We start from the raw sequence: 26,093 nt of genomic DNA, 5'->3' as shown, positions 1-26,093 counted from the left end.
ACTTTTTCCCTTGTACAAAAATAATAGCTGGTTCTTGCAGGTAAACTGCTTGGGAGTTGTGTGGGTTTTGGGGGGGGTTAGGTTGGGTTGGGGTTTTTTTTTTACCCAGCCTGTCTGTATCTTCAGCATTACTCTGTTCTAAATCCAACGTTCCTCCCATTGAACACAAGATTCCTCTTGTTTTACTGTCTGCCAGCTACCCTTGTGACCAGAAATGTCCTGTTCTGGGCAGAGACACTCTTTCCAATGCTGTCAAGGAACGTTCAGAACTTTCTCCTAAATCACAGCAAGGCTTTTCTTTTGTGGAGATGTCAACAGGACGGTGTGCTGGTCTGCTGTATTCCTTCTTCCCCTCTTTGCTCTGAACTCTTATCCCATTCTCTTCACCTTTTCTAGGCAGAAGAAATAGCCTTGGTGGTGATGTTCTCTTTGTTGGAAAACACCATCCGCTTTGTGACTTTATCGTAGAACAGTACAAGACCAAAAATACAGAGGTAGGCTGTGCTTGTTCTTAAGGGTCTGTGTAAATGGTGAGGGTGGAGGTCTAATAAAGTGCTTCAGCTGAAAAGTTGGTTTTTATTCCATAGCCAGTGGATATACCCCCAGAGCTGTGCTATGGAATCCAGGGAAAGCTGACACTGAATGAAAATGCTGTTCTTCCGGACCAGTGAGTATGGCTTTTGGTATGGGTTGTTCGATGCTAAGGGGAATTTCTTTCAGTTATGTCTGGATTTAAATAAAAATATCTTTATGCCCACAATGAGAAACCTAAAACTCCTGACAAAGCAATGCATTTACTTCTGAGGCTAAACGTGGTTTCCGCTAGCTTGTAATAGGTGTGTAGTATCATCAGCACGGGTGAAAAACCAAGCAAGTAAACCTTTCATTCCACAGTCCTATATTTTTTTATTTCAGAACTAGGTTTTTAAAGCAGCATCAGAAATCTTTAAAGCGCTCTGATATGTGTATTTAGTTGCTGCTGAATCTTTTGTTGTTTGTCATTTAACCTATGGAAGACTGATTTTTATGTATTTAGAAATGTTTGAACTTGAATAGGTGAAAGTAGCCATGATCAGCGGCCCTATTCACTATGGTCGTGTTGTTTTGGCTTCTCTGCTTCTGTACAAATGTTAATTTAATGCAGTCTGATGTAACTTACAGTAGTGCGTGCTGTTTAAAAAAAAAATAATCCAACAATTCTGCTTTCTATATGCTAATCTTAATTGCATTAAAGGAAGATCCAGAGAGATATATTTTTGCCATTTTCCATTTAGGCAGTAGCACTAAAATCAGGACTGCTACCAGCTACACATACAAAAAATGCTAATATTTTTTGTTTTCTAGGTAATGCATTTAGTTTGAGAAATTATCAGTTTAATCTTCACATTGTAGGATATGCATTCATTTATCTAACTTTGCTTAGGGGCATAAGCAGGTGTTCAGTAACTCATTTGCATTAAATGCACAAACGCGCCTATTTTGTTGGGCAGATAATGTATCTTAGCGCACACTTACTAATATACATTGCTCTATTCTTGTCATGGCTTGCGAAGAATATGAGCAAGTCAGAGCTGTTTTTGGAGGGAATAGCAATGCAGGAAACAGAACACTCTTCTGGCATTGTCTCCCCTGGATAGGGCTTGAGAAATGGGTATTATTTTTTTTTTTTTTTACCTAGAGAAGTAGTTTGCTAGGAATTCTGTGAAGGTGAGCAGGCGTTTAGAGCACTACTTCAAAATAAGTCTTACTTTGCTAAACAGATTTGTATCGAATTCAGCCAGCATGCATATAGCTTGGGACCCCTGGGAGAGATGAGTCGTGACAGGTGTGCTCAGCAGGGTGAGCAAAGGAAGCTGGTTTCTGGTTGATAAGAGCCATTTTCTCGAGCGTGGTGTTTGCTTGAATTGAAGGGGTAAAGTTTTCTGGAGGAAAGAAGGGAAGGGTTAAGATGCAACTGCATGTCAGCCTGTTAAATCTCAATTAGAAAGGACACTCTAAGTGCTGTGGAAAACAGCTGCTGAATTTTTTTTTTAAAGCCTTTTTCTTCCTAGTGAAGCAGGTTTGTGTCTTCATGTGCGTCTGTCTTTCTGGTCCTCTCCTGCCTTCTTAGAACCTGTTGGCTTGTTTCAGTCAAACCCTAGCAGTACCTGGAAGTTCCCAAGGTGCAGAATAGCACTGAGGTTTGTAAACAGGCCACTGGATAGTGGGAAGCGTATGAACCCACTGTTAGACACAGGAGAATCCACACAGTTCAGCTGCAGAAGTCATGACGTTAAGAAAAGGATTCAGTAATTCCATTGCTTGTAGAAACGTTTGATTTAGGGGAAAGGCAAGTTAATTTTGAAATCTCTTTTATGTGTCCCAGGCTTAGTTGATAGGGAAACAAGATTGGTAGCAATCGAGGAAGTGGAGCAAATGGGGAGACATATGTTACACAATGTTTTGACAGAGGTTTTTCTCTATACCAGGACAGTGGAGTCTCCTGTTCCAATGCTGCGTGATCTCGCACAGAATTCTGCGGTCAGGTAAGTAAAGTCTGGGTTTTAATGCAACAGCATACAAAATACAGCAATCGGAACTCAGTTTATTCTGGTGTTTTGTGTTGTTGAATTTGCAACAGAATCCATCTCCTCATAAAAATAAAGCTTTACTTCAAACATTTCTGTTTTTTTGGTGAGAATTGAATCCAAGGTGCGTTGTAACACAGCAGGCTTGGGTTAGGGCGGTTAAGCGGTGCCTGGGGTGACGTGCCCTGCACAGGTGTCTGAAGTGGTCGTTTCTCAGTGCATCAAACCCAGTGTGTTTCATCTCTGCAGAAATACCTCATCTTTCCTGCTGTTGCTGTTCTCCTTGCTCTCAGCTGGGTCTTTGGCAAGCAAAGAACAGCACCTGCAGAACTTGGTAGTCTGTATCAAGCCTTTTAAATTAAAGAAAACCAAACGTTTATGAGAGCAAGTCTCTGAGACAGAACTGGGTATTGATTGAAAGTCTCCCAGTTCTTCATTTCTGCCTCTTGGATTTTTATCCATCTTTATTCCTAACAATTCCCAGAGGATACCTGAGAACATAAGCTTCGTGTCCTTAAGAAGTAAAGGAGTAATACTAACTTTGCCTGAATGTGATGTTTGGGAGGATAATAAGAAACTTCATAATGAATAAAAAAAAATGCAGAGTTTCCAGGAGTAAATCTTGTGGTCAAAGGTTTTAATTACTCTTGCACTTGACAGCAAATTCCTGTAGATCTAGTGTTGTGTGTCTTTCTCGCTTAGGGTCTTTCTCGCACAGTGTAATAGGTACGTGATGCTTGAGCCTGTAACGTCTTGCTTCTTGAGCGACATAAGATACCTGAGACACTGAAAATCACTTGTGATCTGTCTGCCTCCTTGGAGGAAAAACTTGGTTCAGCCAGCGCACCTATCTACAGGCAGTAAGAAATGCTAAGTTGTGGCCTGTCAGAGTATTGTGGAAAGGATGTTCTGAAATGGGGATTTAGTTACTTTGAGTGATGAGGTAAAGGTAGTTTTTGGCTTTCCATCTGCCACTGTCAGGAGGTTTGAATTGTTTTGCGCTTCTGTCCATTCCTCTATTGCAAGGATTTTTCATCCTGTCCTTTGAGATAATATGAGCAGTCATGATTCTGCTCTTCAGTTCTTGTGACTTTGGCTGAATTTTCCAAGGGACCATTATTTTCTTTCCGTCGAGACTCATTCATTCTCTGCTGAAAAGCAGATGTATTTCAGCTGGAAGAGTGAGATTGTTCTGCTTAGTAGTTTGCTTTTATCTTTCTTGGCATCCCAAGCATTCTTCTGTATCAAATGGTAGGTAGAGAGAGAACAGGAAGCAGGTTGTGCCGTGTACTTCAAACATGTCCCTGGTGGGACCTATCTGAGACCTGGGTACTTACACCAGGAGACTGGAATTGCTAGGAGTGTGGATGAATTTTCCTAGAGCAAACCCAAACTGCTACATAATGCATTGTACCAGCAGAAATTAAGCTTTCAGCCACTTTTTACTCTATTATTATTTAGTTTGTCTAATACTGGACAGCTCAAAATGCAGGGTCTGCGAGGTGTCACTGAAAATAGGTGTATATCCCTACACGGGAACTGCATGCAACTGCAAAGCTGCCTTTCAGGATAAAAACTCCCTGGCCCAGGAAATCCCACTTCTAAGTTCTGTACAAATCTGACTAGACTGCACAGCAAGCTGGCATCCTTCCTGTCTCTAGTGTGGCAGCCTTTGAACTTAATCAAGTACCATCAGTGCTTTGACTAGAGGATTTGTTCTCAAGGGTCTGCAGAAGATACTTTCATTACCTTACATAAGACTAACTGTTTCTGGGCATTAAACTTTCTTTTGGACCGGCTGTTGATAGAGAGGAGGCAAAAGGACACCCTGTGGAAAATAATTGAGACATCCAAGTCCAGTATATCCATGTGCAAGAAATGCATTTTGCAGTTTAAGTCGTGGGTTCTAAATCTTACCTTTTCTGTTGTGTACATCACTGTTAATAAACTTTTTAATCTTGCTTGTCTTAATTATCATGTAAAGCTAATCCTCAAATACTTTCTCCTAGTATCTCTTTCAAAGATCCACAGTTTGATGAAGACTTTGTTTTCAAGGCTATTGTGTTACCTGGTGCAAAGTAAGTATTAGTTGTCAGTTTTCAAATAATTCCATTTTCTTCATTAATCTGAGTGTTTGCACTGATAAGTATTTATGGAACTATTTTTAATATTAAGGAAACCTGCTCCAGTTCTGAAACCAGGAGACTGGGAAAAAAACAACAATGATGGCAGGCCTTGGAGACCGCAGCTGGGTTTTAATCGAGACAGAAAACCAGTCCATTTGGACCAGTCAGTGTTCAGAACTTTAGGGTAAGACTGGCAGCACTGTTATTGACTGCCTCACTGGGGTGACTATACTCCTTTATTGCTTTTTTTAATTAAAAAAAAAAAAAGCAGCAGAGTGTGGGGCTGGACTGTCAGAGATAAGGTGCATGTGATATTTAAATTCAGTATCAATGAAAACTGTGTGTTACAATGATTTTGCCATAATGCCTTGCATTCTTCTTGCTTTTGGGTTTGGCTTTTTTCTACTAAATATATCTTACTAGCTTTTCCATTGGGATTTTTCAACGTGTTTGGTGGATACTCGCTTGAAGTACAGAAGGTACAATGAGAATGTTGAACACAAGTGATAATTAAAATTATTATGAAGACGGTAATGTCTTTTGCATTTTTAAAAATGGGTTTTAAAAACCCTTATTTGAAGCACATGTTACACCATACAAGCCATTTGATTGCCATTTTTCAAGGCATTGCCAGTTTTTACAGGTTCTCCAAAAGTCTGAGTAACTTTCTCACGAGCTGCAGTGTAGTACGAGGATGCTTCTGAGCGCAGGATGAGAGAACGAACTGGGGTTATATATTACAGATAAAATGAAATGCTTTTCCTTACTGGGGGGTGCAAGGAGCCATATGTTTATCAGAGCCAGAAAAGAGAATGTTTTAAAGGAGGCTGTAATACTAGCAAATAAAACTAAACCCTGTGAGCAACTGAACCTGAGTGCCTTTTTGGGAAGAGAAAATCCCTCTTCATCATATGGCTCTGGAGGAGCTGGAAGAAGAAAAAGCAACACCCTTCCCTCCAGTTGTGTGTTGGAAAGCATAATTGTTCCAGCGCTACGCTTGTGAACCATGTTCTGTTCTTCAATGTCATAGTTATATTAAAAAAAAGTATAGTTGCATTATTGATCACATACGATGTCTCATTAAATTGCTGTCCAGGGTGGCAAACACAATCATCAAAGTGTTAACACGAATGCAGTTCTGCACAGGAAAAACAGCACAGGCCTGGCAAACGTTGACACACTGACATTGGCAGGTCCCGCATCTATCAGCTCTCACTCATTAGGAAACGTGACAGCAGTTCAGTTTTACTGAACTCTTACGCAGTTTGCAGGAAGTACATGTTTTTCCGCTTATTGCGGTTTGCTATGGAAACTTCAGAATTTTTGCTGGGCCCAGCTCACAATGCGTGTGCTTTGTCTGTGGCGTGCCTGGGGCCCTGATCTGTAAGCGAGTCACTGCGTTGTGCTTGCACATCTCCGCTGACACACTGGAGAGAGCTGGGCTGTTTGCTGGGCTGGGGAGCAGCTGTGCTGTAAGGTGGCATTCATAAAAACACCCTATTCTTTTTCCTTTCCATTTCTTACACATAATAGCCATACGATGCCAAGGGAAAGAGGGATGCCAGGGATGTATGCCAATGCAGTACCTCTTGGAACTTACGGGAGCCCGTACGCCAGGCCGCTTCTGAGTGGGCAGCAGCAGATTCCTAAACTGTTGTCAAGTAAGTAGGTTCTGCTTTCTACATTTTGGGGTTGGAAAAATACTATGGTTTCATCTTGGTTTGTTGCACTACTACAAATAAAAAGTGGATTCAGGCATCCCTCTTCATTAACTTTGTGTTGCTGTTCTCTGTTGCTCTTCCTTTATGGAATTGCTGTAGTGAAAGGTACTAAAATGTAATTATGTGCCTGTAAGTGGGATTCCATTTTGATTACTGCTCCCAGTATTCAAACGCAATAGGAAAAATAGCACTTTGTCTGCTAAGGATTCCTGGTGTCTGTTATCCAAATGTTTTCAGGATGTGGCTGAATCTCAACCCCACCAGCATCAGCAGACTTAGCAGGAGGTTGGTGCTTTGTGTCTGAAGAGAACAAGAGGGGAATGCTGGCCACAGAAAATAATTAATGCATAAGGTGTGGTGGTGGATCCGGAGAGATTGTAGGACCCAGATACCAGGCTGAACCGAAACTGCTAACTCACAGTCCTGTACTGGCTTCTCCTGCCTGCAGTAGGTGTTGTAACTTCTGGCAAGGAGGTGGCAGGAGATGGTCAGGAGGTCAGGGATGCCGCTGCTGTTGGCTTGGTGAACAAGTGGGTCGCTGGAAGCAGGAAGATAAAAATCCTGTGCGACCTGAGGTGGAGTTCTTCATCCTGGGAAGAAATTGCTTTTGCGAAGGGCTCCCGGAAAGGACGCTAGTTAAGAGTCCTGTCTCTTCACCTGTGACCAGAAGCTGCATTTTTGTGATGGTGGGATTGAGGCAGGAGGAAACTTTGCTAAACTGCCTAAAAAGGTGCTCTAAAGAAAGAATGTCTCACTGTTCAACTGAATTCTTGCAATATTGGATTATGCACGTATTTTGAAGTTTAAACAGCTGACAGATAAAGTTTGAACTCCAACAGTTTGTCACATAGAGAAGACCAGATTACTGCATAGCAAAGCTGTCGGCCTTTTTGTACTTGACTTGCATTTTTTGGTGCATATGAAACAGCAAATAAATAATATTGACGGACACTCTAAATTAAACTTGTTGTCCAGTCCCAAAGTAGATGAAGTGTAGCTGAGTAGTGGGTGCAGGAATAGTGTGTAGTGTGCAGTTGAGTAGTGTGTGAGGAATCAGATTGGTTTAAGTGCAGAGGTGGATTGAATATGAGAGCCTGGAGCTATTAACTTTGATTAAAGGAAAACAAGTGCGTTCTTTTTAAACAAACAAGAAATTATCTAGATGATCTAAATATGATCTAAAAAGAACAATGCGGGGAATGGGAAGGCAGAACTACCAGACAGGCATCACATTTTTGTGTTATTCTCCAAAAAGCAAATGTGTGCATGGTTTTTGTGAGAGAGAAAGTATTTGTGAACCCATCAGTCCCTATACTGCTGTTCAAATCTTCTGAAGCTCGAGTCTTGACACTTTGCGGGAAATACTTATTTCAAAGCAGTTTTCTCTGCCTTACGTACATGGGGCTGATCTTGCCAATTAGGTACTTAGAAAGCTCTCGTCCTCGTGGCATCCGAGCACCTTGTGTTGTATAGGAAGCACTCCACATGCAAATATGCCCCAATGCCATCATTCTTTCAAATTGAGGAGGCTTGAATCCACTGATTGATATGAAATCCCAGTCCATCTGTTGGCCTCAGAAAAACTGTCTGGTGGCTTTCTTTTACACATCCCTTCCTCCCCATGTCTCTTACCCGATCCTTACCCTCAGATTGCCTCGGGCATCCACTGTTGCTGTTCTGCAGGTGTGCCTGGCAAATCTGAAAGCAAGGCTTTCTATTTCTGCACCCCCTGCCCCCTTTCTCTTGTTGTGTCGCTTCCTTTAATGCTGCTTTCTCCATTAGGCAGAGGTTGATCTCGTGCTTTCCTGTTCGTGCAGCAAAAAGAGGTGCCAGGTCAACCTGCTGGTCCCTCCGGCCGCCGTTGCGGCGCGGTGCCTCGCACACCGCCGGCAGTCGTTGTACAAAGGCGCTTTCACCAAGCAGGGGTTGTGCACCTGCCGTTGCTCTCCAGGGCTGGTTCCTGGCACACTCTGTTTTCATGGGAGAGCGCAGTGCAACATGCTGCAGATGCGTTCTTCGTCAGTTAATTTTGTTGCGTTTCTCCTCCTCTACTAATGATACCAAGCTGTCCTAGGAGATTAGTCTTAAACTTTAATTAACTTCTGATTTAAACTGACTGCAATGTGAAGTCTTTACAGCTAAGTACGGTGTCTAGTGGCCGCATGTGTCTTAACTCCTCCTTTACCAGGTAGAGACCCTGGTAAAAGGGTTAAAGCCTTGCTTAAACCCCTGTTAGAAGAATACTTCCAAGTGTCACAGCCCAAAATTTTTGCTGAAATTAGTCTTCCTGACATGGACGCTGAAGGACGCTTTTGCAAATGGGACCACACCTGGACACGGTTACTCATCCTGGGTTATGGATTGCGTGGGTCGAGTGTCAGGCAAACCTGTCAAGACAGGAGCGTGTCAGCAGCTCTCTGAACCTCACTGCAGTAGGTGGTGGTCATCTCACTAAACAGGAACAGTCTGCACGGACAGTGTGTTTGCTCCAGCAGAAATTTGTGGTCAGAATTGAGCACGTGGGCCAATTTCACCCAGACAGAGTTCTGTCTAGGAGGACCAAAAGGTGTCCTAGACCTGACAGCACAGCTATCTTGTCTTTTGCAGTCACCCCCTTCAGTCCAAGAGCAAACGTCTCTGTCAAGCACAGATATCTTCAACTAGAAAATCAAATTAGAAGGAATGGGAAGGCATATGCTGAGTTTTAATGGAGCAGGTTATTTCTTGCGTCAGAGTCGCATTCATCAGCTATTTAACTGTGAGAGAACAGCTGTATGTTGTGGCATACTTGGACTGGGAAGCATCCAGAACCCACACATTCCTGAAAAACTAGAGTTGATACGGTTAAAATTCCCACATTTTGCGGGATTGCTGCAGAGCAACTTTTCATTTTATGTATTATGTTTTTATATGTATGACAAAGTAAAATTAGACTCTAAGAAGGGCAATGCGGTCAACCAAAGTGCCATCTCTTCCTCAAGAGGCTGCTGTGGGTGTTCCTTACTGTTGTTCTCTGATTTGACTGTGATGTGCCAATTGTCAGTTGATGAATAATTGTCTGTGCTGATAACTTGGGGAGTCAAGTGCAGTATGGCAGTACTCTGTGAATGGCATATTTGGTTTCTGCAGCACGGGGTATCTGATTTGTGACTTTCATTTCAGTCAGTAAACTTGTCAATTAGCTGCATTTGAAAAGTGATTTTGATTAGTGCAATCAGTAAACAGAAAATCTCGTCTTTGATTGCCACACTGATTAGATAAATTGTTACTTGAGGAGCTGCTAGAGAAGGCAGTTTATTTGGCCTTATAGGTCTAGGAAATGCCTAAGTTTTGAAGACTGAAGAAAATATTAATTGTCATTTCTTCTCCAATTTTGTACCTTTTTGAAGTGTAATTCACTGCTCCACACTTTTTCCCTCAAAGATTGTTCTCTGTCAAAGCCATAAAAATGAACAGTAATAAGGTGGCTTTAAATGTTTTTATGATGATTTCATTAAACTCTTTCTTAAACTGTTCCCTAGAGCTGCAAAAAGATGTGGTTACAGCAGGAGAGCTGGGTCCTTTCATTTTCAGGTGGAAAGTGGATTAAATAGGACACAAGTTTTTAACTAGCCCTCAAGCAGGGGTCTGTATGAATGGCAAACACCGTACGGGAGCGAGACCAGTATCATCTCACTGGGTTTCTCACCAGAGCACCATTTGACCCTGGCAGTGGAATGGGAAGTGTGTTAATAAACTTCAATTAAACTGTGAAGTCCTGACCAGGGAGGGTCAGGGAGGGAGAGGCTGTATTAGTCTGTATAATTGCCCAGATGCTTGGGGGTCTTGCCTAGCTCAGCCTGCACAGAGGAGAAGGGTGGGGAAACGTGGCAGTTATTCTTCCTGGAATATAGAGAGGTGTTTTTCTGGAAGTGTGTGCCTCCCAGCAAGCAAAAGGAGAGCTAAGCCGGGTCGGGTTGTGGTGACAGCCAAAACCTAGCCCTGATCCTGGCGGCTGCAGGTGAAGAACTACAGGTGTTAGTAACTACAGATAGAGGGGCTTTGTGCATCTGCAAACATTTTTAGCAGAACTCCATTCTTCTGTATTGCACGTATTTCTGTGGTGCTGGTGTCTGTGAAACTTTGAAATTATTAGAAATAAAGTCTTCAGACTTTTTGATTGAAAATGGTGACACGCTTTGGCTTTGCCAAATTTTTAAAATTTTTTAAAGCAATTTCATCTTTATACTTTTTTCTTAAGCATCAGTTTAATCTTGTGGCTTAATTGCTCATTTCCCCCAAAGTAGCTGAAGACAGTGTTATGGGCCTGGGTTTTCTTGTGTTGCACTAATCTTGTATTCGAAAGCAAACACAGCATCACTGAAGCATTGTGTTAGAGCAACCTATTTATGCACATGAAAGTCCTTGTAATTCACAGGCTGGTCGGTATAAAAGTGCCACCTATCCACCTTCAGTCCTTGTGATGTTAGACTGGTTTGGTCACAGTGTACATGAAATAACCAGTTGTACCTGATGATGAGCATCAGCTGATAACAGTATATATGTCTCTGTGTGTATATAAAGAGGGAGAGGTATATAGGTTGATGTGTGTGTGTATATACATGCAGTGTTTAATAAATAAGGTGCAGGCTGTGCCCCTCTGCAGCTCAGGGGTTGCTGGGCTGGGTAGGCTGGATTAGCTGTGCCCAGAGGAGGCCTGGGGGGAACAGCCGAGCTGCTGGGGTCAGAATTTATTTCCCCTGACAAAGCGGTGTTATCTTCAATGGGGGCTGCCTGCACGCTCCCCTGCGCGCTCGGGTGCTGCCGTGAAAGGCTTCTGTCCGGGTCGGACCATTACAGCCTGCAGACAATCCACGCAGAGTTGAGAGGCAGATTTTCTTACTCTGTCTCTCCCCCGCCTTCTTTCAAATTATTGCGAAGCTTTCGTGTACTTGAATATTGGCAGTTTAACAGGGCGTTACTGTCCCATCCCAGTAGGTCCATTAGACAACTTCTGGAACCAGCTGTTGAAATTAGGTCACACTTAAACACCATTGAAAATAATCAAAGGTGTCACTGAAACTGAAGCTTTTGATGGATGCACAATTTGAGTGTTGTGGGCTGGCCGGGGAGCTATTGATTAGCTGTTTCTTTTATCCTGTTTACTGACCAGTTTATTTAGAACAACAACAACCGTTTAATTGCATGTCCTGTTAAAGCAATGTTGTTACTGCTATGTCTTTGTGAGGAGTTAGTTTGGGTAGAAGAAACAATTGAGAAGTGGGTGGTCTTTTTCACTGCAGCTTCTTATTACGGCAGTGCTAGGTCTCTGGCCAAGTTTGTACCCGAAAAGGTTTAATTCAGTCTGATTACATTATCTGAGAGATCATTAATTGATTTTTATTGTCATTGTCTAGGTCAACTTTTAAATATCTTTATCCATATATAGTTAGGATATATTTAAACTAGTTTGAATATATATATTTATTTTTAAATATTAATAAAGTGGAACTGCTCGCTTTATTACATGCCCTGGTCATTCGTTTAATTTGCTTTATAGAATAATTTAGCCTAATCAGAGGGAAACTTGCACATATTTTGAGTATTAAGTATTTGTTACTCACGAACATGGTGTGTGTTGATGACACAGCAGTGTGTGTATCTATATTTTTTCATACAGCGTAGTGATGAATGTACTTGTAAGAAATGTAATTGTTAAATGAAGTCTTCACTTGTTACAGTAACAGACACGGGTCTGCATTTTTAAAAACTCAAGAGAAGATACCTGTGAAGTGTCCAAGCACTAACCAGCGCTACTTCTAGCAAATAAAATTCATTCTTCTTATAACTTGAAGCTTATTGGACATATTTTTAAAAAAAAAAGTTGCCTTTAATACTGAGCTTGCCACTGATGGGCATAAGGGCTGTATCGAAATCAGCAAGAGTAACCAATGACTTGGTGAAATGTATATCCAGTTTGAGCTTTTCTGTCTGACTTCTTAAAAGACGTTCTCAGGCGTGTGTAAGAGTAAGCGGAGCACAGCTCCTTAAGTATACTTGCTCCTTTTTATTTTAACGTTTTTTTTACCCTCTAGATCTTAGACCCCAGGAGTCTTGGCGAGGTCCTACGCCCTTGTTTCAACAGGCACCACAAAGGTAAGGCAGGAGGGATTAAAGTTTTGGGAAATGTGGCCAGGAGGATGTACTGGGTTCTGCCAGGCTTCACAGCTTTTATTTTCTTTGTTTTGAACTTTGGTGCTTAAATTTGAAATCATGCTGTACAGCAGGGGTTTTTTTTAAGTTAATTAATGTCCATGATTTATTTATATTTTGTGGGTGCACTATGTGGTGTTCATCCTTTAAAAGGCTTGAGTACTTTGTATTTTAAAAAAAAGGCAAAAACACTTTCCATTAAAACTCAGACTTCAAAATTAACTTTACTGTTGGTGCTTTGGTACCGTTCTTGGTTCTTTGGCCTTTATCTTATTGAAGCTTTTGAGATACTATGAAATTGAACACAGAGAGCTTAAAACTGCATTAGATTTTGGACAGGCTAAACAAATTTCTTTTTAGGAGGGCTGTGGAGCTTAATGAGGCATAACTAATGGTGTTCCACTTTTATCATTTCTGTGCCGCAACCGCAGCATTAGTACAGACTAGCCATTGATTCTTGCTACAAACCTCTTGAAGTCCTAATCAGCTTCTTTGGTACAAGTTTTTCAGGCCTGACAAGCCTATTGTAGGGCAGTGTCACTGTAGGTCAGTAGTTATTAGTTGCCACTGAAAACAGTTTCTTTAACTACTTAAGACTGAACTGAATTAAATGCAGAAGGGACTCAGGGAAGGATTATGGAATCTGCAGTCCAATAAGTGCCATCGAATAGAAGGAATGTGACATGGTTTGATAATAAGGGATGTTTTACATGCGCTCCTTCATTGATAGGTTGTATGTCCTTAAGTCAGATGGACTTTATAAACTCCAGCGTACCTGTGAAAGCCATGAATAATGACATTTATTTATATTTATGGAGGAATGAGAGCGTATATGAGATCTTTGAAGTTTCTGCTCTGAGGCACAACGGGGTTTTTTTCATGGTTTTATTTGCAAATGTTAACCATTGAAAATATCAGCTTTGGGAGAATTTATTGAGCTCTCCGCAATCACGCTTTCCATGGCAACCATTTTGATCCCTATTGAAATAAGTCCGGCTCCCTTGTCCTGTGCCACGTCAATGTGGAATATTGCATTATAAATGAATCTTGCGTTACAAACTTTAATATTACTTTGTCCATGGAAGCTGCTATTCCCACACCTTAATTAAATCCGATTTATGTGCTACCATTTTGTGAAATATCGCTACTGGTCTGTAACTTGTTGTTACTTTTACAGTGCTATACTTTTATCATTGTACCCGGCTGTTTATTTTTGCAAAGCAGAAGAGTTTCTCAATTCACATACAAATAACTTTTTTCAACTAGAAATTCTGTTTGTTTCTCACTTGAAATACACATTTTTATTACAATTGTAATAATCGACTGGGTCTCTAATCAGACTCCTGTCATGAGGTTACTGTGCTTGGCTTGTGCAAATATTTTTAGAAGTGACCACGCGCTGCCCAAGTACTCTAGAGCATTTTTGCAGACAGATGGTGTTTGCGATCCGATCTCCTGACCCGTCCAGTGTGCTTCTAGTGTTGCGGTGCTGACTTCACCATTCAGTTCCCAACCTTGAGGAAACTGGTGTCCCCTGGGGTGACTGTAAATTGAAGATGTATCATCTTCACCTAGAAAATAAGCTTTAGAGAAGCTTGGAGAATGCCATTCTAGCTTTCGAGGGACGACAGTATATTTGCAGTGCTTTACCTCCCTGGTGGTGCTTTGTTACACCTCAGATGGTTTATGAGAATCACTAACTTGATGGCTTCAGTGCTGAGGAGGAGTAATTTTTCCATGTTCCTGGAAGGTGTTTGATTTGGGAAACAAATCAAACAGATGCTTAGGGCTGTTATTGAGTTAGTTGCCATACAGAGATAAGCATGCAGACTTAAGCAAAAGTTTAAACAGAAACATAAGGATATAGATAGGCTTGGTGCAGGAAAAAATGGCTGAACCTGTTGAACTGGAAACCGCCCCCCACCCCCACCCACAAGAGGTTTTTCAGTGTCCCAGTTAATTCCCTGGGAGCTGCCAGTGTCCTGTACTGCTACCCCCAAGGCTGTCCCCGCTTGCTGCTGCAGCTTCAGGTGCTCCACAAGCAACAAGGTGCTGCTGGGGAGAGCAAGCGAGGAATTTCTGTTCTCCATCACCTCTGCTCCCAGGAAGAAAGTAACTGAGGGAGAGGCCAGCCCCTGCTCCAGCCTTTTCAGATGAAGTGGGTTGGCAGGAGGCTACGATGTCCTTGATTTGCGACATCAAGCAGGGATAAACAAGGAGCCCTGTCCCTGCCAGGAAAGCTTTGAGCCTTTGTGCTATTTCAGGGATAGTGTATTGCAGTGGGGGCTATACTAGCTCTTGCTTCACAGGCCTGGGTGGGAAAAACCCAACAGCATAAGGCTGCTGCTTCGTCGGAACCCAGATGATCTCGTCTCCTGCATAAGATTTCTTACTTTTAAATTTAGTGATGCAATTCAGTGTGCAACAAATAAAATAAAATCGGTGGGTTGCCATTGAAGGGGACACCTTTCATCACGTCCTGTTCAGGCCCTGGTCTGACTGGGCTGCGTTACTGGAGATTGCAGATGATTTATTTCATGCTTTTGCCTTCAGTGCTGGTGATCTGATATCTTTCAGAGGTTATCTATATAATATTGGCTACCTGCTTTCCTGGCTGACAGAAATTTGTAATCTGGTTAAGCAAAGCCTTTTGCTTAGCCTGCTTGTAGAAGAGATTTCCAAAGGGGCAGAGGTTGGAACAAATAAATATGTTACTATGCAAAGTTTCCTGAGGTTGTATTTTAGCTGTCCTTTATGTATGTGCTTTGGTTTAATTGTAAGTTAACGTAACTCTGGATAGTGCACTTGAGTAACTTTGCCAATATCAACTCGTGTGATATTCCAAGTGGCAGAATTCTTTCTTTGTTACCCGTGAGGCATGACTTTGCTGCGTACAAATCTCCACCCTCAGGGAATTTGAATCACCAATTAATGCATCCACTAGACGAACCTGAAGTCAAGTGCTGCGGGGACTGTAATTTCCTGATTTCTGTTCACCAAATGAAAATCTAAATTCTTGTGTTTTAAAAGTAGTACATAGTTCTGTGAATTAAGAGCTGCAAAAAGGTGTAAGCTGCTTCTCTGGCTTTAAGATCAGAAAATGCGTTGCAGCTTTTCATTTTTTCTTTCCTACTAGGTTTATCCTCTAGAATATGTAGTGGTTCCAACGGAAAGTCACCAATCTTGCTCTTTCAGATGGCCTCGAAGCAAAAATGCCCCGACATAATAGTGCTATTAGTGTTAATGTGTTTCATTTGTTAAATATCCCAACTTTTCACTAAGCAGCACTTTATTAAACGAAAAGTTTAAACTCTGCCAAAAACATACTAATGTAAAATGAAATTTGTGTCAAACTTTCCCGTTCCAGGCATGTAGCAAGTGTTGGCCTGTGATCCCCAGTCGCTGAGGGTATTTATCATGAGCACGTTAGCAGAGTTGTAGAGGCAGAGTGACTGTTGATGGAAGTCCTAGAGCTGGGGCTGTAGAGGTAATTCCCTGTAGTTTTCCTTAAGGCTGAGCAATGTATTCTTCCTGGGGAGTCTGCTGGTTTCTAGGAATAATGGGGGTGGGGGGAGTTAGTGCTCAAAACACTTAATCAGAAGGAATATCTTACTTAGAATACTGATCTTGAGTGTTTAGTCCCTGAAAGTGTCATGTGCTGTTAACTTTAAATACAGTGTTGCTCCTCATAATGGAACGATTCGGACAACATTGTGCATTTCTAGACATACGTCTGAAGCTAAAACTAAAAACCACACGGTTCAGTGTTACCACTTAGCCTTTGTGCGTGTTCAATTTTAGTACATGTATTGCACATCGTATTTACCAATTGCATATTCATCAGGTAAGACTCGTACTTTTATAAACGGGGATTGAGGCACTTCACTTCTAGAGATGGTAGGAGTTTCTTTGCCTTTCTAAAATTCAGGCAGGTATTAATCTGACCAGGTGGAGCAGCTGTCTTACAGGCTTTAGTGTGAAGCCAAAAGCAATCTGCATCCCAAACCAAAAGCCTTCACATCCAAAATGCCTGTTCTCATTCATTTTAATCTTAAGTTTACCTGTCTTGATTCCAGCTGTGGCTCTGTTCCAGCTGGTGAAATGTGTGTTTAAAAGTCCTTCCTCTCCCAGCATCACTCCCTCAGTTGCCCCAAGCTCAGGTTGCCCAACATTGTACAGCTGGCTGCGAATCCTCCCTTGGTCAGGAAAGTCACACCTCCTCTCTGACCTGCAGGTGTGTTTCAAAGAATATATCAGCCTCTGGGTAGGGTTACTCCTCCGAGGCTGAAGTCCCGCCGGTTTAACCCAGCAAATCTAGGCAAGGCTCTATGAAGGCGTACAGAGTAACTTGCAGTTCAGCGGCGCAGCAGGTACATCTGAAATGCAGTGCTCGTGCTCTCTGCTGCTCCTGTCTCTTAGCAGGCTGGCAGCACACTCTTCAGCTGACTCAGTCTTAAACAGGGGTCAGAAAAGATTAACTGTCTCAACTATCCAATGTTTTTCCTTTACAACAATACCTTGTACTGCAAACCATAACTGCTATGAATTCTGTAAGGGATTGTACCCTTACCTGTCCTCAGCTTTAAAGACTATATCATGGCTGTGTCATTTTTCTAAATATTTTTAATCAGACAATGATTTGATGTATTATACCTGTTGCTTTATAATTGTAATGTTAGAATAGGTACTTGAAGGCAATTAAAACATTTCTTGCTGTTAGTAATCTGGGATGGCAAACTGGGTTATAATGGATGTTGAATTTGCGTTCCCATATAAACTGTACACCAAATGTCAGTCAGTCCATGCCAATTAGTGCTTATGTTGCTAGGTCACCATGGTCAATTGAAAACGGCATCAATAGAACTTGAAAAGGTTTCTTCCCGATCAGACCTTCTGACATATTGAGCAGAATAATGGATGGGAAAAAACAGCCAAGGCCCCTACCCTAGATTCAGAATACTCGCAGTAAGAATTCATTTGCAACCTGCAATTAACTAGAAAGAATGGACTCCCAGAAAGAGTCTGGACATTTAGAAAAGAAAGCCTCATTCTCCTGTATCGCACATGTTTACTCTCTGGATGGTGTGTTACATTTAGCTGACTTGGAGGTATCTGGGTTTTAATCTACGTTCAAGATCAGTGCGGATGAATTGGCAAATTTGCCCCTAAAATAAAAGCCGGACGGGGTCCTTCCAAGGAATTTGAAAAACCTCTGATTTGTAAAATTGAATTTCCCGCTTGTACCTGGTTCTGTAGCTTTCAAGCTGTGGTGAAGGAAGCAGTAAGCAAACGTGGCCTTTTGGTAGGAGAATCTTGGGAGATATTCCCCCCTCCCCGATTTATGTCTAACGACTTGGCCATCTGCGGTACCGCTGCAGGCATAGTTGATGTGACAGTGTTTTGCTCAGAAACAAATTGAATCATTTATCATAGAAGACCATAGAAATCTGGATTTTGTGGTGTGAAACTCTCTAGAAGCTAAGTTCATGCTGCAGCATGTTTCTTCTTTACACAGAACTGCCGGGGCTGCTCCTCTTCTTGCCTGGAACCGCATGCTGCAATCCCAAAATCAGTACCAGCCGAGCCAGTACCAGGGGCTGGGCGGACCAATGAGCTACCCACAGAGGCCTGAAGATCGGATGGACAGGGGAAGACAGGTAGGAAAACATTGCCCCATATGCAGGTTTTGTTCTCCTCCTGAGTAAGGCTGCCTTCACGTGTGGCCATGGAGAGCGAATGCCACACTGGTAGGCATTCCTGAGCTGGTTTTAGCCCAGTAGCTGTGTCACCAGCAGGAGCACTGACAGGTAAGCTTCCCAGCCTGGTCCAGCCTCTCCGTGGGTACCCCTGGCAAAGAGCCCATGCGGTGACTGCCCTGCCACTGCTTTTCGTTAAAAGTAGATAGATCAAACATGCTACCAAGTCATGCGCTTCTTGCAGCCTGAGAAAACATAATCTGAAGGCAAGTATTTCAACCAGAGTCTTCCTCTTCTGTAAGCAAATCTATCAACTACACATTTTGGGGATAGAAGGGTTTCTCCCCAGTATGTTAGAAATGTAGATTCTTAGGACTTCATTAATTTTTTTTCCCCTGGAGTGTTTATTGGCTTTCTCTTAGCTGAAAAACTACTTGAATGCAAATGTTAGATTCTAGTAGCCAGAGAAATAAACACGCCTGTGAAAGTACATGTGAAAATAGCTTTGTGTGGTTAAATGAAAATAAGTGAGCGTGATAGGAGAACCTCATCTGAAATTATAGGTGACTTTGTCATCAGTTTATGAAAATGCCACAGAATTAAAATGCTTCTTGAAAACAGCAGGTGATTTTGCTTATGTGATTTTTGTGTGTGTATATTCCCAGTAAAAACGTAATCTGCAAATACACTTGTACTACAAATTTGAGTGTGTACTATGCTATATACTAGCTTAAAATAAATTTCAGGTATCTATATTAACTTTTAAGTGCTGTAGCTGTTTTGGTAAGTCAGAACAATTACTCAGAGGTGGGAAGGTTACTGACCAGCAATGGGGAAAGAGGAGGAAGAGTGCACAGCTGCTTGGTAACAGCACTGTTTCCCAATCCTTTATATGGAAACTAAGGCACAAACTGTTTGAAATCTGCCTTCTGTTGAGACCTGGTCCAGCCACCTCTCACAAACGCGCTCAAGACAAGACACTTTTTAGTGTACGCTCTTCTTTTTCTTCTCTTCTTCCCAGCCTGCCCATCTCCTGAGTACACAAACATTTATGTTACACGGTACAGCACAAACGTGGTCAAATTTGGTGTTTGATTTCTGGGACTGTTTCTCCATGCTATTGGCAGCACATGGTCATTTTCACAGAGGTATAAATTCTGTCCCGCAGTGTGCATATTGGATAATATCCCAGTCTCCTTCACTTATACAGCGGGGACTGCGAGTACAATCCATTTAAATCATGTCATAAAGCATTTGTGAAAGCCACCTTACAGCATTTTTACCACTTCTCTGATTTCTTTGTCTGCTTTGTTTTTCTCTTCTGTTCTGGTCAGGAGACTCAGGTAGCGCTGTCTGTCACAACCACTTTTGCACCATGGCATTGTTATGGTGTGGGGGCTTTGAGGCAGCTAATACAATAAACACAGGTACTGTCGAACCAAGTTTGTAAGAGAAGAGCCTTTGGCCTTTCCTGGGGAAGCTTGTTGCAGAGTGCCGTGTGCTTCTCTCCCTGGTTCAGCTCATGAGGACCGAAGCCCAGCAGAAGCAGCCTGTGAGCTGCTAATACTGTTCTCAGCATTGTCTGCTGACTGCGGGATTACATGGTGCTGCTGAAAAGATCTATAGCCAGCAAGCAGGCTGCCCCAGCGCTCCCGACTCTTAAACTCTTGTTTGGCTGAAGCCTTGGCAGCAGCAGTGAGACTCCCTTCTCCCCCCGCCCCGACTCCTACCCTGAAGCGCTTTTAGTGCAGAGGAGGCTTTTTTTAAGACTGGAGTAAGAATTGTCTTCAGCTTGTTCAGTTGTTGTATTGGTTTTGCAGCAAGAAACGGGGAAAAGAGAGGCAAGTATGCCATCGTGCACTCTTGCTCCAAGTATAGAGGGGGAGGCATTACCAGTACGGATCCTTTTTAGGACTGGTTTGGCTATAAGCAAAATTGGACGTGGTGGATTGTGATCCCACCCTGGGGAAACAGCGGGGCTTGAATCCTGGCCGTGCTGCCCAACTACTCCCCAGTGGTTGGTTTGGGTTTTTTTAAAAGTGTATTTCGAATTTGGATGAGGTGTATTGATAGGATCAGTTCTCAGAAATCTTTCAGTTTGTGTTACACAGGTTTACCCAAAACACTGGAGACGAAGGAATAAATGCATAATTGCACTAATCTGTAACAGGGGCTGCTGTCATAATGTAGAAAAATCAGTGGAGGATTTTGATGCTGGTGGAGTCTGGGTGGTATTTAATTAGGGCTGGAGAATAGATACTTGCAAAAAGTCTGTCTGCTACGCTGTACTCTGCTCTAGCCTTTACCCAGGGCTGCCTAGGTGGATGTATTTGCAAAAGGAATCGGTGCTTAAACTAGTTCATTCCCAACCTTAAATCTTCATGTGTAGCAGCTACAGCCGGAATCACAAAGGTGATGGGCAGCTGTGTTCCAGCACAGCGTGGGCTCAGGGAGGGCATCCCCTGTTAGTTCTCGTTTGGAAAGCTCTCCCCTAACTGTGGGCTCTGGCAGCACCGCGGCTGTCTGCAGCCTGGCAGTGACAGAGGACCTCTGCCCTCCCAGCTCCAGCTGTTTGCCACCTGAATGATTAAGTAGGAGGCATATTGCTGTTTGCTAACACTGCAGTCTTGCCCAAAACGCGATCCACCTGTCACTAGTGCGGGATGTGTCTGCTGGATCACCAAACAAAGTTAAAACTGGGTGGTGACGACGGTTTTATTTGTATTCAGATATGTGATGGTCATTAAGGACAAATCTTTCAGCTCAAGTCAGTTTGTTCCTTCAAAATTCTCCTTGGCCGTTGTGCTGCTTTCCAACTGTTTTTTTAATCGCCTTTTAAATTTTTGTTGCCTCTTTTTTTTGTTATTTTTAAATGAACTTCTAGATGTCATTATTCCCTCGGGGCTGGCAGCACTGGAGTAAAATTAGAAGCTACCTTAAAGGGTTTAGGGTGCAAAACCAATAATTGAATCTAGCGCTGCTGCCTGTAAATTTCAAAGCTTTAAAGCCTTGAAAAGGGATTCAAGTGGAAGTGGTGACACATAGCAGCATAAATAATTATCTTTGGTCCCTTTCACCTCTGAATTCTTTTTTTACAGCATACACAACATGGTCTGAAGAGGTTAATAAACACGCCGCTACAAAGTGCTTACAAAATTAATGCAACCGCCATGGATATGGGTCGCTCAGTGGTAGTGGGGATTTGTTGGTGTCTTCCAGCTGTTCCAGAAAACTCATAATCTTGATGGTGTCGTGCAGGAGTTTGACATTTTTATTTTAGTCTGTAGTAATACACAACTGAATGTCCAGATACATGTCCTGCGCAGCTCTCACACTGCCTCTGAATTGTGATTCTTACAGCAATTGTTGCTATTTATGTAACTAGAAGGATTTCTTTCAAGGGGTATAGTCAATTTGTTTCCCTTTATAACTGATTACAATCAAACTGGAAACAAACTTAAAACCTTCCTGGTACTGGAAGCGGTGTGTTCCGCGCGTCTGCGAGCCCTTTGCAAGCGGGGTCTAACGAGCAGGCTGAGGCGAGCCTCCCGTCACAGGTTTGCTCCTCGCTGCCTCTTCCGTTTCCCCGTAGGACAGGCTGAGATGGATCTCTCTTTTAAAGAAATAAAGGGAAGCCCCTCTTCCCCCACCACCAGAAGAACCCTTCGAGTAAGAAACGAAACAAAGCGAGCCCTATAGCTGTTGTTGGTGCATCTCGTTTAATTAACTTCCTGGTCTCTGCGGTATATCAGGCTTTGAAATAATTTTAAATGTTTCAAGGGGGCTTCTTATGAAATTTTCTGAGAGATTTTTCACCAAATAGTTGAGGTAGAGAACGCCTCATCTAAACTTAAATACAAAAATACAGTCTAAGGTGGAATTTAGACATCTTTTACATTAGGTTTTTTTTTTTTTAAATTAATGTGTTGAAAAATGCTGCTTCTGTAACAAATACAGTTGGGTTTGGGGTTTTTTGGTGGTTGGTTTTTTTTTTCTTTTTTTCCTTAAAATGCTTCTCTGTAAAAACATCTGCCCTGCTTTTGTGTAAGATTACTCACAGCTAAACCAGAAAGCTGGTAGTTGAGGGAAAATAATTTTTTTCTTCTCAAAAACTAAACCTGACTAATGCTACGAACAGTGTGCAGGCATCGGGCATCTCAAATCGGTGCTGTCGTTAGTCCACAAAAAAGGCATCGTTACTCGGTGTAAAGCGTAAGCGTGGGTCCTGCAAAGCCCCGCGCTTCTGCAGGAACTAGCAACTTGCGTTTCAGACCTGCCCTTCATGTGTGCGTGTGTGGCTTCAACGCCCTGTACCTTTTTGCCTCCAGCACTGCTGAAAGCAGAGAACGTGCAGAGGAGTTACAGCGCGGCAGTAACTTGCCCTCAGTGCTCTCTTTTGGGGAATTTGTTTCCGATTTAGAAGTGTGGCTCCTCCCGCGGCGCGGCTGAGGCCGTACAGAACCGCTCTCCGCTGGTGGAGGCTAAAGCTTGTGTTTTCAGGAGAGCATCCGATAAGAGCCGTTCAGCTCGGCCTGTGGTACCTTTCTGTGCAAAGGATGTATTGTTTCATTTTCGTATGGCGCCTCAAGCTCGGCTAACTTGTTTACTGTGATGTTAATCCAAAAAATAAATGCTTGCTTTTGTTTGTTTGCAGGCATACGGCCCCGGGAGGCCCTACCCGCTACCACCTACCTCAGGAAGATACAGCTGGAATTAGCTCTTGACTTGGGTTTTTGTTGTTGTTGTTGTAGTTTTAATTTCTGTCTTTTTTTTTTTTTTCTTTTTAAGTATAGAAAAAGTCTGGGATTTTTGGTTTTGTTCTTTTATTAATTGGGGGGCGGGGGGGATGGAATCCTTAAGAAATATCCTTGTAGTTTTTAAACTATGATACTTGTTTTAAATGTGCACCTTTCTTACCAAACTGATTATTGGGGGGGGGCTACGTCGCTTGGAAATAGCGTATGGCAAAATACGAGTAAACTAGACTTGCTAATTTGCCTGTGAGACTTTTGATGAGGTAGAAGTGCTGTTTTGTCTTTATTACGTATACAAGCTGTGCTTAGCCGTGCCTGTCAATCTGAACTCCAAACATCCTTTACTTCACGCATAAGAGCCTGAAACCAGACCGGAGTTTTAAAGAATGCATAGAAATCGGATTTTATTAACTCTTGGGGAAGACACAGCAGGCAGCCTGCAGAGCATGGTGTTTAAAGACATGTCTGTCGGTGTTCCGTGTCGGATGCTTCCTTGAATTTCTCACAGAGAGGAGGTTTTGTTGGGGTTTTTTTTGGACTTTGAAGAAAAACATTTCAACTTTTACAACTTGTGCCTGTTTTTGACTGTTACTGTAACATAAACAAGCACGGAAGGTGTATTTGTCTGTTTTGATATATAATTTAAAATAGCTGCCAATGACAGTTTCCATTCATTTTTAGTACTCTTTCTAGGGATTTTCTGTGTGCGTGTACCAAATCAGTAAATATTTTTATTTGCCTTATAAAGTGTCTTTTGAAATTCTGAGCAGTATCAAGTGGTTTATTTCCTTTTTCCATACCTGTGTGCACACGTTTCTGTTAATTTCTTGGAAAATAATTCCACAGAGCCTCTACACTAGTGTTTAAAGTCTTTGTTTAATCAAACAAAAAAAAAGACGAGATCCTCCAGTTACATGATCAGCGTTAGCGCTAATATAACATCTTTCCCTTGTGCCACGCTCGGACTTCTCTGTTAAACACACGTATCTCATACATCAGTAAACTTCAGAGCTTTGCTGTTGCCCCTGCGCAGGGTTGCAAGGCACGGCGCTCCCGTGAGTAGTTTTTCAGCCCCTTCCTTCGAGGGCCCAGATGTTAATCACCAGCAACGAGGAAAAAGACCAGACCAATGTAACCTTGGGAGGAAGAAATCATGAAACTGGATTCATTATTTTCAAGTGATTGAGGGTGGAGCAGAATCCTTCATTGTAATGCAAAGAGTTGCCATCCTGCCCGGAGCTGGGAAACGCCATCAGCCCTCGCCAATGGCCTTCTCGCTCCGCGGGGAAAATATTTGGGTCTCAAAAAAAGTAATTTTGCTTTTCGAGCAGAACAAAACCAGCAGCGAACGTGAATTTTCATGCAAATGCGGTGGTTGAGTGCGAGGCTGGAGGAAGGAGCTGGGTGGCTTGTCCTTGTGCTGCCGAGGGTGCCCCGTGCTCCCAAGGACGAACCCGGCGTGCAAGTGGGCTTTTGTCCCTTGCTTGCCGCGTTTTGGGGCAGAGGGTGCAAAAATGGGGCTGGATAAACATTCTGGGGGGCAGCTTTGGGAAGGGCTTGTCCCTGCAGGTTCCCCCTTGCCCAGTTCTTCACCTCCTCAGCTGACAGCAGCGAGTCTCAAAGCTGGCTGCCGTTCCCGAGCGGAGCCTGCCCTTGGCCCTGCGAGAAGCAGTGCCCGCCTGGACCCTCAGAGCAGGGCTTGGAGCAATGTGTGCGGCCGGGGGCTTCTGTTCCTCTGCGCTGTGGCACAGGGGTGGGACACGGGGCCTGGCCCTGGGGCACTGCCCTTCCACGAGCCGTTTGCTTCGGCTGCCTGTGCATCCCCCTGCCCAGGTGCATGGCCCTGCTGCGTCCCAGCGCTCCCAGAACCCGCGGCCGCTGGGGTGTTTGGGGATGGCCCTTGGGGACAGGATGCCCCTGGCACTCCTGAAGCTACTCTACCTCTATATATATATATGTTTTTCAAGTCGGAGCTGAGCCTGAAGCTCCCACCTTGCATTACCGGGGTTGGAGGGGGCGGCTCGCCCACCCCGTGGGACTCAGACCCATCCGCTTCCCAGGGGCCATCCCCATCCTGCAAACTGACCGCCGTGGGAGCCGGGCCGTGGAAGCAGGGAGAGCTGCGGAGGGCCCTGCGCATCGCCCCATCCCCCCGAGGGAGCAGACCCCTTGGGGACCCCCCCACGGCTCCTGGGTTCGGAGCGGCAGGGATTCCCTGCTTCCCCTGAACCGGTCCCCGAGACTCGCAGCGGCCCAAATCAGGGTTTTTCCACCCCAGAATCGCTCCTTCACGGCGTGGAGCTCCGGGACGGGGGAGCCCCCGGAGGGGCCGGGCTCTAGCAGAGCCCCTCGGGGGTGGCGGGGCCGGGGCAGCGGCGGGGAGCGCGGAACGGAATCCCCTTGGCGGCGGAGAGAGAGAGAGGCAGAAAAACGGGGGTTTGGGGTTGTCCAGGGGCGGTGGAACCGCATCTGTGCGTACATCGAGAACGAAGCAGCCAACTCTTGAGAAGGTTTCCTTTTATTGTAGAAAAAAAAAAAAAAAAAAAAGAGAGAAAAATTGACGGAAACTTCCGAGAGGGGTTTCCCGGTGTGCTGGATTTCCTCGGGGAGGCGGCGAGGGGACGAGCCCCGCGGCCCCGGGCTGTCCCGCCGCTCCCCGTCCTTCTCCTCCCGCCGGCAGCGGCGGCGGGGCCCGATCCCCTCCCCCGGCGGGAAGCGGTGCCCGGCCCCGGCGGGGTCCCGGCGGGTCCCGGGGGTCTCCGGGATCGCGGCAGCTCGTCGGAAGCTTCGCGAAGTGCCGGGCTTTGCGGCGCCTCCGGGCGCGTACGTTCATTTACTAAGCGGTAATTAATAATAACGATAAAAACGGTTTTGCCCCTTAAATCTGAGCACCGGCGTCCGAGAGCTCTTCTGCCGGAGCGGCCCCCGCCGCTGCCAGGCTTCGGTTTGCTTTATGTTCTTGCTCCAGCCGCTCCCCGTCCTCTGAAAGGCAGCGGCCGCCGCCGCCACCTCGAGCTACGACTCAATTTCCCTTCAA

General features: G+C 43.8%; 1 protein-coding gene across 1 annotated transcript in view; it reads left to right on the top strand.

Moving 5' to 3' along the window:
• Positions 1-23,822, top strand: part of XRN2 (5'-3' exoribonuclease 2) — a 52,392-nt gene extending 28,570 nt beyond the window's left edge. The window contains exons 22-30 of the mRNA XM_075089684.1: positions 397-494; positions 588-667; positions 2,469-2,525; positions 4,577-4,645; positions 4,743-4,877; positions 6,227-6,354; positions 12,489-12,549; positions 18,122-18,263; positions 22,957-23,822. Coding sequence (XP_074945785.1) covers positions 397-494; positions 588-667; positions 2,469-2,525; positions 4,577-4,645; positions 4,743-4,877; positions 6,227-6,354; positions 12,489-12,549; positions 18,122-18,263; positions 22,957-23,019 — 833 coding nt within the window. The 3' untranslated portion in view covers positions 23,020-23,822. The remainder of the gene's footprint in view (positions 1-396; positions 495-587; positions 668-2,468; positions 2,526-4,576; positions 4,646-4,742; positions 4,878-6,226; positions 6,355-12,488; positions 12,550-18,121; positions 18,264-22,956) is intronic.
• The last annotated feature ends 2,271 nt before the right edge of the window (positions 23,823-26,093 follow it).

This window comes from Phalacrocorax aristotelis, chromosome 3, assembly GCF_949628215.1.
Source record: "Phalacrocorax aristotelis chromosome 3, bGulAri2.1, whole genome shotgun sequence".
NCBI lineage: Eukaryota > Metazoa > Chordata > Aves > Suliformes > Phalacrocoracidae > Phalacrocorax > Phalacrocorax aristotelis.
Note: the sequence above shows the minus strand (reverse complement) of the source record. Positions and strands in the feature narration are given on the sequence as shown.